This window comes from Panthera onca, chromosome D2, assembly GCF_046562875.1.
Source record: "Panthera onca isolate mPanOnc1 chromosome D2, mPanOnc1 haplotype 2, whole genome shotgun sequence".
Taxonomy (NCBI): domain Eukaryota; kingdom Metazoa; phylum Chordata; class Mammalia; order Carnivora; family Felidae; genus Panthera; species Panthera onca.
The window spans coordinates 57,674,673-57,691,027 of NC_138349.1; the positions used below are offsets into that span (position 1 = coordinate 57,674,673).

The window sequence follows — 16,355 nt, forward strand, 5'->3', positions numbered from 1 at the left end:
ACTTTCGTCACTTCCGGAAGCAAAGCATTTCCTGCGGAAGCAGAAAGTCCCAGAGACGCCACGGCCCACGCGGTAGCGCTGGAGCTTGTGGTGCTCCCGCTGGCTGCGAGTAGTGAATTGACCGCTTACAACGCCTGAGGAGTCCAACCAACTGGGAGGAACCACAAAAGTTAGTAAACACGAGTCAGATTCCCCCAACCCCCGACCTGATAAATAACTTGTTTTTCCGTGGTGTCTCTTCAGTGTATATATTAGATTGCTGGAGTTTGCAAGATCCTTTCACGCACAGACGCGGTAAATGTGTCTTCTTGATCACCTTGTGGAAACGTCGACACTGAAAGGAGATGCCCAGACTCGCAAGCCTGGATAAGAATTAGAATTCAGTCGGATATGTCATTCCTAATTGCATGCACGTAAACATCCCCCAACCATTCAGTGTCAGGTGTCAGGAGAAACAAGGCTAGGATTCAGTTAACAGAGAATATACGATACTTGTCATAAAGAAATTTTATAGACTGCTGGAAGATAGAGGAGTATCAGTTATTCTGAAGACACAGAGAGGCACCCCAACCGTCCTTGGGACCAGTAGGAAGAGCACCCAAACCACATGGACCTCTATAAGAAAATACAGGGCTCTATGGGCACCTGCGTGGCCCAGGCAGTTGAGCGTGGGACCTAGGCTCAGGTGATGATCTAGGGGTTCGTGAGTTCGAGCCCCACGTCGGGCTCACTGCTGTCAGTGCAGAGCCTGCTTTGGATCCTCTACCTCCTCTCTCTGCCCCTGTTTGCACTCTAAGTAAAACGTAAAAAAATTTTTAATTAAAAATACAGGGCTCTAAATCTTGCATAATTGGGGCAATATACTAATTCGAGGAGTTGAGGAAAGTGGTCCATGATCATCCATAGAATGACCTATGACAACGTCACTAAACTCTGAAGAACTAGTGATCCAAAGAATTGGGAATAATTTTTAAAATCCGTTGAAATCATGCCTGGCTTTGAAAGCCTGCACTGCTTGGTCTTTCTCTGATTTTGCACACATTACTTAATTGGAACCTGAGTTTCTCCTGCATGAAATCAGGATAACAAACTTATCTCGTGGGCTGAGAAAATTAAGTAAGATAATGAATGAAAAGGGATTAGCAGTGTCTGGCAAGTAAAGCACAATAAATGACAGCCATTAAAACTTGTAGGTGTTTAGAAAGACAACTTAAAATATAATCATTTTATGACAAAGGTAAATGCAGAAGTTTTATTTCTGTATTTACTGCACATTTTAAAATGACAGTTCAATGGAAAATTTTCATGTTTCACATAAAACTGTTACTTGATGTTTCACAGTCTCAGTTTTTTAACAGGTAAACTTATGTAAATCTACAGCAACTCTTTCTTTAACTTATACTCTGTGATATCTTTGAGCTAGGAACCTTGATTTACCTATTTTGTATCCCAAAGATTTTAAACAGCGCCTGGTACATAGGCACATGGTAGATTGACACTAAAAGTTGATTGACCATTAAAATGGCAATGTTGGGGTGTGGGGAAGACAGAGAAATCCCTTGAAATAAATTTTAGCTCTGTGCCCAGGCAGGAAAGCAATTCAATCATCCTGGTATTAGGTGTAGAAGGGGGAGGAAGCATGAATGCAATCAACCAACTGATAAAATGCTTAACATCTAGGATTTCAGCATTGTACGTGGGAGTTTGGGGTACCTTTAGTGAAGGCCCAGCCCCTCCCTTAAGGAACCTCTGTGATACTGCTATAAACCATACAGGGACATTTTTATTACCCGTAGATGTTCAACAACTGAGTGAGCCCAGAACACTCCTTAATGGAAAACTGTTGTCAAGGTTTATAAAATATGTAAGTTCCTTTGTAATATACCCACACATAGGCATAAGGCCAAAATTCTCAGAGGAAGCCTGCAAAGGCCCTTTTTGGGTCAAAGGCAGCCAAATTACTGCATTAAATCTAGTTATCAGTATAAAATTCAGCAACAAGTAGAAAAAAAATAGGTCTTATACATACATTTGATTGGAAATGTGAAGTTCTGGGTATTGATTCCGCCAGACCAGTTTCCTCTGATGTAGATAATGTCGTGTTTTCATAAAATGGGGGGAGAATTTCTGTTTCAAAAAGTATGCATACATACATACACACACACACTGATTCAAAAGTCTACACAACAATATGTTAGCAGTAATTATCTGAGTGATGTAATTATGGATGGTTTTTATTTTCTTCCATTTGCTCCTCTATTTTTTTCAAATTTTCAACAATGGATGCATATTACTAATATGAAAAAGGAATATGGTTTAAAAAAACATTAAACACTACCCACAAGACATGTGAAACAAAAACAATGTGAGAGGAAGCTCTCAGACATTCACACATAAATGTGAATTCATTATTCAAATTTCTAATAAGAGACATTTACAAGTTCAAAAACTGAAGATCAGGGTAACTGATTTAATTAAATTCATAGCTGTTAAGTGACTACACTAGGGCACAAATACCAAACAGGAGGCTCTGAATAGCCAAAAGGTGGAAGCATGAAGGTGCTGGGCTCTATGAAGAAAGAGCAAAAATAAGGGGCTAAATGCAGCCCAAAGAGGAGAATTCTGCCCCCACCTTCTTCTAGAAGGTATGGAAAGCTATTAATCTTTTTTAGGACCTGCCCCATCTTCCTTGCTAATAGGGAAGCCAGCCTTTAGCAAGTGGACCCCTAAAATCTACCTCCACCCTGCTAGCATGCACCTACATGCTTATCTTTTTCACTCACTTCCCTGAAAGCCTTCAATGGGTTTCAAAACAAGGCCTACAAAGCCTTCCGAGATAGGACCTTACTTTGTTCTCATCACTGCTTTCCGTGAAGTGAGAAGCCCAGCAATGAGAGCTATTTCTCATTCACCATGCTTAGAGCTTGTTTTATTAGCTATTCTATGCCTTTGCCTCGATGTCCATTCCCACTTTGCTCCTTTTACCTGACTTAATCCATTTTCAATCATCATGTCCAAAAAGCTTTCTCTGAACTCCCACCCCCGTTTGGTGGGCTGGGCTAGGTGCCCTTGTGCAGAGCTCTCAAATTATTGCACTAGTCATTGCCCTGGACCTAGGTTTCTGTGGCCATTTATTTCACTAGATTCTGAGTTCCTGAGGGCAGAGACCAGGCACACATTATTCACCTTTGTCCTGAACATGGTGCCTGGGGCATTGTAGGTATACAACTTACTCTGACTAAAGTACTAGGACTCGTGCACCTTTGTAGGAATGGAGCCCCAATTTCATCTTCAGTATAAATGCAGAGCTCACAGCTACTCATATGCAGAGCCAACTGACACTTTTCCCCCGAGTCATGGCTATCTGGAACCCCATTTCCCATAATCAAAACCTCTCCCTTTCTCAATCCAGCACTGAGTCCTCCCCCCACACACCCCAGCTTAACTGAAATCTGGGTTTGCTGAAAAATACTATTCTTGCAGCTTTCCCTCACACGTTGCTCATTCCCTCATATCCCACGTACCCTGGTATCCATGTCCTTTTCTTTTCTTCAAAACCATTTCCAAACTATTACTCCTTCACTATCATGCAAATGCCCTTTTCCCCTTGAAGATACGTGGCAATATCACCCTATAAACTTTCTTGTTCCGTAACTTAAACTCTACCATTCATTGGCTTAGTCTTCCTCTCCCTCCTCAGTCCTAAAGACTTCATTGTCCATGAAAACACCCAAAGAATGCTAGATTCTCAGTTCTTTGACCATCTCATCTGAAGTGACCTTTGCCCCTGAACAGGCCTGCTACCAAACCCTGAACTTGTCTTCTCCCCAACTGCTCCACTCTTGAAATCTCAAATTTAGAGAACTTTCAGTGACCTTCAGGTCTTTGCTCCTATATTCTCCCAGTTATCAACCCTACCTCCACTTCAATGCCTAGGCAGTCTAGACTCCATGGACCATTACTCCGATCACTTTTGCCAAAGTTCTTCATCCTTTCATCTCACAGAGCAAAACCGCAATCCTGGATCAAGCAGGTATCTGCCATCTCCATTCCTACAACAGAATACTGAAATGTTATTACAGGAAGTCACTCAAGTGCTCTAATTGCTGCCAGAATAAATGAAGTCTCTAATCTCAGCTGGACCCTCAAAGCTGCCTGTGACCCTCAGTTTCCCTAGTAAGCTATCTTGTTCTACAGTTGATACCTCAGTGTTTCTCCCATTTTCTCAAATCTCCTAGCCTGCTACTTCCCTCTTCACCCTTAGTAGATGACCATGAAAGAATACCACAGAAAAAAAAAAAAGAAGACATCAGGCAGGCACTCCCTTAATTTTTACCTTATCACCTGCAAACTCACCTACGTGATAACCATACTTTCCTCCTGGCAAAATGTGCTTCTACCTCTAAGGCTAAATTCTGTCTGCCTAAGCTCATCCTTCTGGGTCTTCATAGAGATATTGCTCCATCAGATGTTCTTTCTCTTCCTCCCTCCTTTCTGGCTCCTTCCTGTAGTAGTAGTCCATGCTCTAATTTCCTTCATCCTCCCCCAGCCCACACATACAAAAAACTGTCATCTCATGTCCTTTCTTTCACTCCAGCTTTAGCTTATTCTTCTTTATTCACAGCCAAATTTCTGGAAGACAGATTTGTCGTCTCTACTTCTTTATCTCTCATTTCCACCTGAACCCACTGTTCAATGGTTTCTACTTTCAACACTTTATTACTCTGGGTGTTCCCCACGTCAAACGTCTCCTTTTTGCCAAATCCAATGCCCATCTCAGGCTCATCTTCTGGTTCCTTTGAAAGCCTCATACTTCTGGACTTTCTGCCTTCTTCTTACCTCTTCTTGATAGTGATGGGATTCCCTTCCTCTGTTATGTAGTGAATACATTAGTTTGCCTCTGGGTTTACTCCTTAGTCCTCTTTTCTTACTATACTTTCACTAGATATACTCTTCCACTGCCTTAACTACAATTACCATTGTTTTATTATTCCCAAATCTTTACACCTCTAGAACAGATCTCACTCTGCTTCAAACTTACAAATCCAACTGTATACTGTTAACCTCCTCTTACATCTTCTTTTAAGATCTCATGGGCTATTCAATATTAAAATATATCTAATATTGAACTAATCATATCCCCCCTCCCTCCCCACATAACTTTTCTTATTCTTCCTCCTAGTACCTTATCTCAGTGACAAAAACCTGTTTTATACTTCTGCATCTCTCTCATCTTCCAACTCAATCAAGTACTGAGTCCTAACCATTTTATTTCCTAAAAACTTTGGGGATGCCTGGCTGGCTTATTGGAGGAGCACATAACTCTTAATCTTGGGGTCATGAGTTCAAGCCCCACATTGGGTATAGAGATTACTAAAAAATAATAATAAACTTAAAAAAAAAAAAAAAAACTTTGGAAATCTATCCATGTTTCTCAGTGTCACCCACCAACTATTTAGCACAGTGGTTAAGAATGCTGGTTCAGAAGGTAGACTTATCTGGGTTTAAATCCTCATTCCACTACATTGATCCAGCTGGGATTCTGGCCAAGTAATAAGCTCCTAAATGCCTCAGTTCTTATCATCAAAATATGTTACCTACTAGTAATGCAGACCATCATCACCTCTACCTTAGATTGTTCCAACTGCATCATAAGAGGTCTCCTTACCTCCAATCTGGCCCTTCTCTGATCCAGTCTCTTCAGTGTAGCCAATAATCTTTTCTAAAACACAAATCTCATTATGTCATTCCTTACCTTAAATCTTTTAATGGTTCACCAGTCTTCAAGAGAACATTTAAACTTAATGCACACAAGGCCTTTAAAATAAGGTCCCTGTTAAATACGAACTCATTCTCTCTTATTCCTTCCCTCTGCCTGTCACATGCAAACCATACTGAACTGTAGGTCCTCAGACTTGATATGGTATTCTTTGGCTCTGGTTATTTGCATATTCTGTTCTCCCGGCCTCTAAACCCTCTGCCTTCTGAACACTTCTTCCAGCCATTCACACATACTTGCTTAGATCAACGGATACTTTTGCTTTACTTCTTTTTTTGGGTATCACTGCTTGTAAGCCTTTCTGACTCCTAAGACTGGTTTGGTGTACCCAAACTAGGTCCTTAACATTCCATCCAGGTAGGATCTTAGCCTACCATCCATCCATCTTAGACTTTAGATGTTAATTTCATTCATAACTGTTTGTCTTTAGACTGTAAGTTCCTTGAAGATAGTGCTGTGCCTTGTTCGCCAACCAAATCCTTAGTGATCAACACAGTGATAGGCACATAGTAGACTTCAATCATTATCTGGTGAATAAATTATTGAGTGTACACTGCTTGCACACCTTTTTAATTAACTGTATCTAGAATTTAAATGTTATACCTAACCAGTCAACCATATATATATATACCCAACCAGGTATATATATACACCTAACCATATATATATGGTTTATATATCCCTTTAATGTAGAAGGGATTTCTTTTCTACTACATAGCCTATGGAAGGAATGATCTCAATACAAATACACCACATTTTTCAAAATGCAAGTAATCTTAAGATTAATTTGACTGTCATGTTTTAGAAGAAACTGTAGAAGATTACACTGACAAAATTCTTAACACATAGTGAAAAGAGACAATAAAAGGAGGTTTTTTTATTCAAAGGTATAACTGGATAAGTAGATTTGTTTACAACCATTCTTGTGAAACACTTTTTAAAAAAATATGACCAACTTCTTTGCAAAGAGCAGACACATACCTCAACTATGATGACCTAATTTTTGGTGGATAATGTACATGATTAGGCAGAAATAGGCAAGCTCACACTGGTAGATTAACTATCAAATACTCAGTCAAAACTCCGTTTGTGGCCCCCGCTTCTTGATCGATTTCTATTCCCACTTCGTCTTCTACCATCTTGTCGACTTCCTGACCGACTCCCCTGTCGACTCTGTCTACCTGACCGGCCACCAGATCGACCACCTGACCGGCCAGATCGGCCAGACCGGCCACTTGACCAGCCACTCCTCTGCCTGGAGTTAGAAGATGTGTTTCCATCATAATATTCTTCAATTTCAGGTAACTTGGCTGGCAATGAAAGTATCCAGTCTGAATCATGCCACTCTGCCTGTTGGGGGAATTTAGAGGATTAATATAAATGCAAAATAGAAACCATAAGCAAATACACTGGGTACAGGAGATTCTTTTTTTAATGTCCATTAACTATTAGCTAATTAATCTTCCCATTAAATTCAAAGTTTCTGGAACAAAACTGAAAGCCAGAAAACAAAACCAAAAACATATTCAAAGTACATCCATTAAAGTTCCTAAATTTTAGTCTTAGGAGAAATTCTCAGGCTCATTTTGAGGCTCATAATTTCATACTCAGTTTATACACTCTAAAAGAGAGCACTGATTTCTTGGCATGAAACAAGTAGGCCATTAACAAGTAGTGCATTTCTTTCAGCAGTTATATTGACAGAAGCAAGAAGTGAGAGCTAGTGATGAAGATTAAAACCTGTCAACACAGGTGAGGACAAAAATACACAGCCATTGGAAATAATTTGGTGTCAGGGTAAACAACTCAAGATATACAAATCAGCGCTCCTAAGAGCATCACTATGTTATATCCTGCTACATTAACTGTTCATTGTAATCATGAGTTGCCAAGGAAAGTAAATATTAAAATACCCTGTTGGTAAGAGTGAGCAGAGACAAACACATATACCACTAGTGGCAATATATGACCAAAGCCTTAAAAATGCACAAACCTTCTGGCCAAGCAATCATCTTAAAAAATTCATCTTATACCATATGGTTTCATTCATGTGGAATTTGAGAAACTTAACAGAGGACCATGGGGGGGGGAAGAGAAGGGGAAAAAAATAGTTTCAAACAGAGAAGGAGGCAAACCATAAGAGACTCTTAGATACAGAGAGCAAACAGGGTTGAGGGAGGGCAAGGAGCGGGGGCGGGGGGGGGGGGGGAGGGTGGGGAAAATGGGTGATGGGCATTGAGGAGGGCACTTGTTGGGACAAGCACTGGGTGTTGTACGTAAGCAATAAAGTATGGGAATCTACTCCCGAAGCCAAGAGCACACTGTGTACACTATATGTTAGTTAACCTGACAATATATTATAGTAAAAAACAATAATTAATTAAATAAAAATAAAAATAGAAATAAAAATAAAAAATTCATCTTAAAGGTGCCTTGGTGGCTCAGTCAATTAAGTGTCCGACTCTTGATTTTGGTCATGATCTCACAAGTTAATGAGGCTGAGCGCCACATCATACTCTGTGCTGACAGCTCAGAGCCTGCTTGGGATTCTCTCTCTCCCTCTCTATGCCCCTCCCCTGTGTATGCGCTCTCTCTCTCTCTCTAAGTAAGTAAATAAACATTAAAAAAAATTCCATCTTGGGGCCCTGGGTGGCTCAATCAGTTAAGTGTCTTGGACTCTTGATTTCAGCTTGGGTCATGTTCTCACGGTTCGTGAGTCTGAGCCCCATGCTGGGCTCTGCACTGGCAGCTAGAAGCCTGCTTTGGATTCTCTATCTCTCCCTCTGCCCTTCCTCCACTCGCATATTTTCTCTCTCTCTTAAAATAAATAAATAAACTTAAAAAAATTCATGTAGGGGCACCTGGGTGGCTCAGCTGGTTAAGTGTTCAACTCTTGGTTTCAGTGCAGGTCATAATCTCACAGTTGGTGGGTTCACGCCCTGTGTAGGTCTCTGTGCTGGCAGCAAGGAGCCTGCTTGGGACTGTCTCTCTTTCCCTCTCTATCTCTGCCCCTTCCCTGCTCTCTCTCTCAAAAAAATAAACATTTAAAAAAAAATTCATCTTGAAGAGATAAACATGGCAATGCATAAAGAGTTAGCTATGCTACCCCTTTTTAGCGATGACAACTTGCCCACAAGAACAAGCCCTTTGTGAAGGACCTCCTGTACCCGTCCCCAGAAGAGAAGAGGAAGGGCAAAAAGAAGCGCCTGGTGCGGGGCCCCAACTCCTACTTCATGGATATGAGGTACCCTGGGTGCTACAAAATCACCACCATCTTCAACCACACACAAACAGTGGTGTTGTCTGTGGGCTGCTCCACCGTCCTGTGCCAGCCAATAGGAAGAAAAGGCTTACAGAAGGATGCTCCTTCAGACAGCAACGGCAGTAAAAGCATCCTGAATTAGCATGAGTGGGAAACTATCCTAATAAACAGATTTGGATACAAAAAAACACCCAAAAAACCAAAAAAACGGAGCTAGCTATACCATCATTCATGGCTGTCCTGTTTATAACAGTATATTACTGGAAATAACCTAAATGTCAGAAAACAGAACATTAACAAAAGTTGACCAGGGGTGCCTGGCTGGCTCAGTCAGTAGAGCACACGACTCTTGATCTCAGCTTCATGAGTTCAAGCCCCACATTGGGCATGGAGCCTACTTAAAAATTTTTAAAAAACAAAAGAAAAGAAAAGTTGACCACCCACATGGCCAAATGCAGGGAGCTGTTAAAAAATAACTATATAGTTGACAAAGGAATGTGTTCATGATATATTCTTAATTTTTAAAAAGACTTAAAGAACAGAATCACCCCCAAATACATATATAAATATGCACAGTAGTGCAATAGTCAAATTCTATAGTGTAGGAATCTAGTAGACAATCTCTTTCTGCAACAGATAAAATACAAGAAAAATTTTTTAAAGTGACAAAGAAAGGAGCAAGAAACTGCAGATTAAAAGAGACTTAAGAAACATCAAATTATAATGTATGGGTCTTATATTCTAAGATATTCAGGAGACAAAAAAATAAAAAATATTTAGGAGACAATAGGGAAAATTTAAACACAAAATTAGATGATATTAAGGAATTATTATTTTAGGTATTTGAACTATGGCATTATGATTATGTTTTTAAAAAGTATCCCTAGTAGATATATGGGAATATTTATGGTTGAAATGACAGAATACCTACAATTTCTCTCAAAAGCATACATACAGGAGAGTAGGAAAATAGATGGAAGTGACATGAAACAAACCAGCTGTCAGCTGATCACAACTGCAGCTGGGTGATGGGTACATGAATATTTATTATGCAATTCTATTTTTTATATTTGAAATTATAATAAATGTTTTAAATTATGATATAGCCTAGATATATTCTATAAAGGAAAATTAATTGACTTAGGCATCATAATGATATTGTGACTTCTTTTAAATGACTTCTTTTAAATTACTATTTTAAATGGTTAAATATTCAACTATTTAACAGATAAAATTTTTAAAGTACCTGTAACCTTTCTGACTCAGTTGTAGGAACGTCAAAGCAAACACCCTAAAAGCAAAATGAAAAAATTTTTATTTAGATGCAGATGAATTGAATTTTTACTAATACACTAGTACTTGCTGGTAATCTTACAGCTAAAAAAAAAGAAAGAAAAGATAGGGTGTGTCCCATGAATGCTTACAAGATTAAAACAACTAACATATAAATAATGCATGAGAGTGGCTGTTTATTATATTTTCTAAATCTGAAAAGTAAAAAAAATATCTAACAGGAATCTACTACTAAAAATATAGAGTACTCTCTAGAAAAGTTCTTGTAGACACTTTAATGTTGTTCCATGTCCACTGTAAAAGGATCCATGTAATAAATTCTTTGGAAAATTTAATGCTGGAAAATTTCTATCCTGAAGAGATGCAGTATTTATTGGATAATGGGAATGATATAACCCAAGATGCTTCTTCTTTGGTACTGGTTGTCAATAAACTGAAAGTTAATTTAATTCTCAAATACAGCAACTAGCCTGGCCTAAAGATTTTGTTAGATTTTCCATGCCCTTCATATTTTTTCTGAATGCGTTTATTTGTCTCAGATTTGCCACAAAACTTTTTTTAATGGTAATATTAAACTTTGAGAGAAATGATTATTTCCAATAAATAATAAAGTTAATAAATTCTAGGCTAGAATAAACCTATGTAGCAAAGTTGGATGAATAAATGTAACATCTTTCCTCAAAACCATTAGAAGAAACAGTCAGTAAGATTAGAGATAGTTTTAACTTTGCTGTTTCAAAAATGTATTAAAATTCTTACTTTACTTCATTATCCTCATTAACAACCAAAGCAGGCCACTTAAAAGTCAACACTGCATATTCTCTAAATAACAGAGCTGTTCAGCTGTTGAAATTATAAGTTACTTAGTCATAGAGTAAAACACATACAACCACAGATAATATGTGCACAAAAGCAGAAACTTAGATAACTTGGTTATTAGACAAACTAAGCAGAATGACTTACAGCTTTCTAGAGAAGTAAATTATTTATAAAACTCCCCAAATTTACAACTGGAAACAAACCATCACACAGAGAAAACCATATTATGCACCCTATTAGCCTTTTAAAAAAGAAAAGAAAATCTACTGGGCTTTAGAAACATTTATAGTAGTTGATTAAAAAGCTTTTTATTTGTCTAGAAAAACCTACCATATTTCCTTTTAGGAGGCACATTCTGGTAATTTGGGACACAGCATTACTACTCAGCTTTCTGTTAAGTTCTTTCCAAGCGCAACTGACATCTTGTATTTCTTCTGGGCTTTCCAGAGTCATGGTCACAAACCCCTTAAAAATTAAAAGTCACATCATCTTTGGGAAAAAGGCAGCAAAAGTAGGACAATGAAGTTCTCACTTCATGACTTAACTACATTTTTCATGAGACATCAATATAACATGGCTGCTAAAAAAAATAACTTCTTTAAAACCATATTAATAGAAGACTAATGCTTACAGATCTTTGAAAGAACAATTCTTCTTTGTGTTGCTGTAAAGACTCATGCTTTAAGAAATAATTAAACTAGAGCACCAGAGGGGCACCTGGGTGGCTCAGTCAGTTAAGCGTCTGACTTCAGCTCAAGTCATGATCTCACACTCCGTGAGTTTGAGCCCCACGTCGGGCCCTGTGCTGATAGCTCGGAGCCTGGAGCCTGCTTTGGATTCTATGTCTCCCTCTCTCTCTGCCCACCCCTCCGCTTATGCTCGTCTATCAAAAATGAATAAATGTTAAAAAAAAAAAAAAACAACCTAGAGCATCAGAGAAAAAGTTGTAAAGAATTAAGGAAATGCTGAAAGAGTCAAAGCTTGGAGTGGAAAAACAAGAAGACATAAATCTCTAAACTTCTGAAGGACTATTACATATGCAAAGATTACTTGTTCTGTAAAACTTCACTGGACAGCAAAAGGATCAGCATGAAGAAGATATAGGGAGGGATTCATCTACTTTTTTAAGTAAGCTCTATGCCCAACATGCAACTTGAACTCACAACCCTGAGATCAAGGGTTGCATACTCTATTGACTGAGCCAGCCAGGATCCTCTCACCTATCTAACAAATATCCACTGAGTGTCCCCTATGTATGTGCCAGAGACATAGTAGGTGCTCAAGATTTAGCAGTAAATAGTCCTTTCTCTCATGAAGGTTATATTCTAGTGTTGGGAATAGGAGTGGTGGTGATGAGGTGAGGTAGACAGTAAATAAATAAGCAAACATAAACACTAGATAGTAGTAAGCATCATGAAGAAAAATAAAGCAAGACAAGGGAATCGAGAGTAAAGGGAAAGGTAAGCTATTTTAGACAGGGTGATCAGGAAAGACCTCCATAATACAGTGATCTATGAAGAGAGACCTAAATAAAGTGTAGGAGGAACCCACGTGGTAAAAAGAAAGAACATATGAAACAGTACAAGTAAGTGCAAAGGTCTTATGTGAAAGTAGGTTTATGTTTGAGTAACAAGTAGGTTAGGGTAGCTGAAACAAGGGGAGAATGATAAGAGATGAGGTCATGGGGCACCTGGGTGGCTCAGTCGGTTAAGCGTCCGACTTCAGCTCAGGTCATGATCTCACAGTTCGTGAGTTCGAGCCCCGCGTCGGGCTCTGTGCTGACGGCTCGGAGCCTGGAGCCTGTTTCAGATTCTGTATCTCCCTTTCTCTCTGCCCCTCCCCTGCTCATGCTCTGTCTCTCTCTGTCTCAAAAATAAATAAACATTAAAAAAAAAAATTTAAAAAAAAAGAGATGAGGTCAAAGAGGTACAAAGGGGAAGACCCTGTAGTGCATTTGTGGTAAAGACTCTGGATTTTGGTTTAAACTATAAAAAAATTTCAAACCCACTAACATTGTTTATAAGATATTTAATCAGAAATTAGATGACCCATCTGCCAAAGAGGGATTCCTTTATTAGATAAGGGCTGGGAATAAATGATCTCTTAGGTACTTCTTAGCCTAAAAGTCTATCAACATTTTCCTAAAAAGTATGGCTTAAGTAATTTCCTAAGAAGTATTTGGTGGCAGGGTGGCCGGGTGGCTCAGTGGGTTAAGCAACTGACTCTTGATTTTGGCTCAGGTCATGATCTCAGTTTTGTGAGTTCGATCCCTGCATCAGGCTCTGTGCTGACACTGGAGCCTGCTTGGGACTCTCTCTCTTTGCCCCTTCCCAACTCACACTCTCTCTGTCTCTCTCAAATAAAAAACAAAACAAAACACACACACAAAAAACAAAACCCCAACTACAGAGAGTAAGATACCTTCACAAAGGGAATACATGGCAGTTTCCACTGTAAACAAGTGATCAAACTAAGCAATTTTAGTACTGGAACAATCTGACATCATATGCCTCCTGATGTAATGTAGTTTAAAATACATATATATACTATATACAATATAATATATAATACATATATATATAATATCACCCACAGGGTGCTTTGGCCAAAACTATCTAACCTGAATATAAAATCATGCCTTGACGTTACTTCCAGTTTACAGGAAAAGCTGAATAAAGACAAAAGTTACATGATGTATGAAAAAGAGAAAACCAGAAAAATCCAGGTGAGAAGTTTTAGACTCTGATCTAGACAACTAATCTATACTCTTTAAAAAAATAAAAATAAAAATGATGGGAAAATAGTTCCAGATTAAAAGAGAAACATTAACACCAAATGTAACATATGAACTTGAATTGGATCCAGATGGTTTTTTAAAAATGTTCATTTATTTAGAGAGAACAAGAGCAAGTGAGCAGGGGAAAGGCAGACAGAGAGGGAGAGAGAGAATCCCAAGTAGGCTCCATGCTGTCAGTGCAGGGTGCTATGTGGGGCTTGAACTAACAAACTGTGGGGCTCCAACTTATGAACTGTGATATCATGACTTGAGCCTAGATCAAGAGTCAGACACTCAACCGACTGAGCCACTCAGGTGCCCCAAATCCCGATGTTTTTTAGAAATACACAGTGTGCTGGTGGGGGGAGATGGACACATGAAGTCACTCCCAGCAAAATGACATTTGGCTAAACCATTAACACTTGCCAGATGGAAAGCCTCAGACACACTAGATGTACTCATTTATCCTACACCACCAAATAGTCCCAAGTAACTTTACCTGCCCTGCTCTTTTTGTTCCCCTCTCCCACCAACTCCTTCTCTCAATCTTTCTCTCTCCACCCAGACATCAGAGTGCTCTCTTACGGATGGGTCCGGTCATCCAGGGACTCTCCTCACTTATACCATGGTGAGTACCTTTTAACTACTTGCAACCAATAGCTCTGATGTGATTTGTTTTGACATCTGACACTGATCTAGCAGGGGACTAGATCACTAGTGTCACACCATGCACACACCCCTCCACATATACAGGCAATCCTTCCTTTGCGTGGTACTGTGTGAACTGCATAGCGTCTATGCTTTGATTTACATGGTTCCATGGCAACTTACAAAATAAAGAATAGATTCTGGTATGTAAGTTTCAATTAACACAGTACTGGCAAAATAAAGGTCTCATGGTTTTCTCTCCAGATAGATGAATTATCTATGGTTCAATTTTAATCTTTTCTCAATCACATAATTTTCTCATAGATTTCTACCTTATCAGAGGTGATCAAAGATCGTGGTTCAAAACTTGATGCACCAGAGATGTGGGCTAATGCTGCAGCCAATGCATCAACTGCCCCTTTCTCTTCAATCAATCTCTGAGCTGATGGTCGGAAAAAATCAACAGCAGCATAAGAAACGGAAGCCAGAGACCTATGGTTTAAAAATAGTACATTTTCTTGGTCAAGACAAATGTAAAAAATTAAAGATAAGAGAATGAATGGGAAAAGAAAGAGCAACGTTTTCGTATTTTAATATAACTAAAAGTCTGCTGGTAAAACTGGTGACTAAGTTTTCTGATATTTGAACTAGGAGAGCTTAAAGATGAATAGCCTAATACAAAAGAAAAACTTATTCAGCAAGGTCAGAAAGCATACCTGATGGCATCCATGCTTTTAGATTTAACTAAATCCATTGTAGAAGGAACACCTACACGTTTAAAAGTAATTCCCTGAAAATGAAAGAATTACATTAAAGAAAAATGGAAGTCTTTACAATTAATTCCTAAATTAATATAGTTTGTTGAATTTCCATTTCTTGGACTTAAAGATTTCCAAGCCCCAGTAGATCAAAAGACCTGCTTTTTTTCTAATAAATCATCAATTACAAATTCTAGAAAGAGAAAAAAAATTTAATTGCCCTTAGTTACAATCATGAAATTTCACTTACAAAATAAAGCTGATTCTAAAAGAGGAAAAAAGATGCTGTTTATGTCTATCAACTTTTTTTTCTTATTACCCTATCTCATTTTACAAAGTAGATGAAATAGTGTTTAAAAAACACACATCAAAGGGGCGCCTGGGTGGCTCAGTCTGTTAAGCATCCCACTTGGGTTCAGGTCACGATCTCACAGTTTGTGAGTTCGAGTCCCATGTCGGGCTCTGTGCTGACAGCTCGGAGCCTGGAGACTGCTTCGGATTCTGTGTCTCATTTTCTCTCTGCCCCTCCCCCACTGGTGCTCTGTCTCTCAAAAATAAATAAATGTAAAAAAAAAAAAAAAAAGAAAGAAAGAAAAACAAAAAACACATCATAAAAATAGGAAAAAATGTAAAATGCCACAAAACAATACAGGCCACAAAAAAATGTACATAATTTCTTATAGAAACTGGCCGTTGTACTATTATTCAATATAATCTTATAAATACACCAAGACTATGTCACAGTCACCCCTTCACAATGCTGGACTATGAGATACTGAAATCACAATGTGCTTCTGATTTTAGAATCAAGGGAGAAATTCAAGGGAAAAATGAGAAAGTCAGCTCTTCTGTCTTCACAATAAAAGCTGTATCAAAACAAAGTCTTGCAGCTCATATAAATTTAGCTCTCCACATGCTTCACATCCAAATGCAGCTTAAACTGAGAAAATAGTTATAAGGATCTATTTGTGAGAACAAATATAAAAAGAGCTCTAAGGCACCGTTTAGATAATAAGCCTG

At 38.6% G+C, this 16,355-nt stretch overlaps 1 protein-coding gene, 1 long non-coding RNA gene and 1 pseudogene across 5 annotated transcripts in view; 2 read left to right on the forward strand and 1 right to left on the reverse strand.

The window, feature by feature from the left end:
* Positions 1–6,628: 6,628 nt before the first annotated feature.
* DDX50 (DExD-box helicase 50) overlaps positions 6,629–16,355 on the reverse strand; it is a 32,613-nt gene continuing 22,886 nt past the window's right edge. For all 4 annotated transcript variants that reach the window (XM_060642570.3, XM_060642573.3, XM_060642571.3 and 1 more), the window contains 5 exons: positions 15,294–15,367; positions 14,910–15,069; positions 11,484–11,618; positions 10,288–10,332; positions 6,629–7,129 (listed from right to left, as the gene is read on the reverse strand). In XM_060642570.3, the coding sequence (XP_060498553.1) occupies positions 6,851–7,129; positions 10,288–10,332; positions 11,484–11,618; positions 14,910–15,069; positions 15,294–15,367 (693 nt within the window). In that variant the 3' untranslated portion in view covers positions 6,629–6,850. The remainder of the gene's footprint in view (positions 7,130–10,287; positions 10,333–11,483; positions 11,619–14,909; positions 15,070–15,293; positions 15,368–16,355) is intronic.
* On the forward strand, positions 7,434–14,568 carry LOC144613163 (uncharacterized). Its single transcript, XR_013550472.2, has 3 exons — positions 7,434–7,531; positions 13,809–13,878; positions 14,495–14,568. It is a non-coding gene; the product is annotated as an uncharacterized LOC144613163 (long non-coding RNA).
* On the forward strand, positions 7,623–9,167 carry LOC132685577 (small ribosomal subunit protein eS27 pseudogene; annotated as a pseudogene).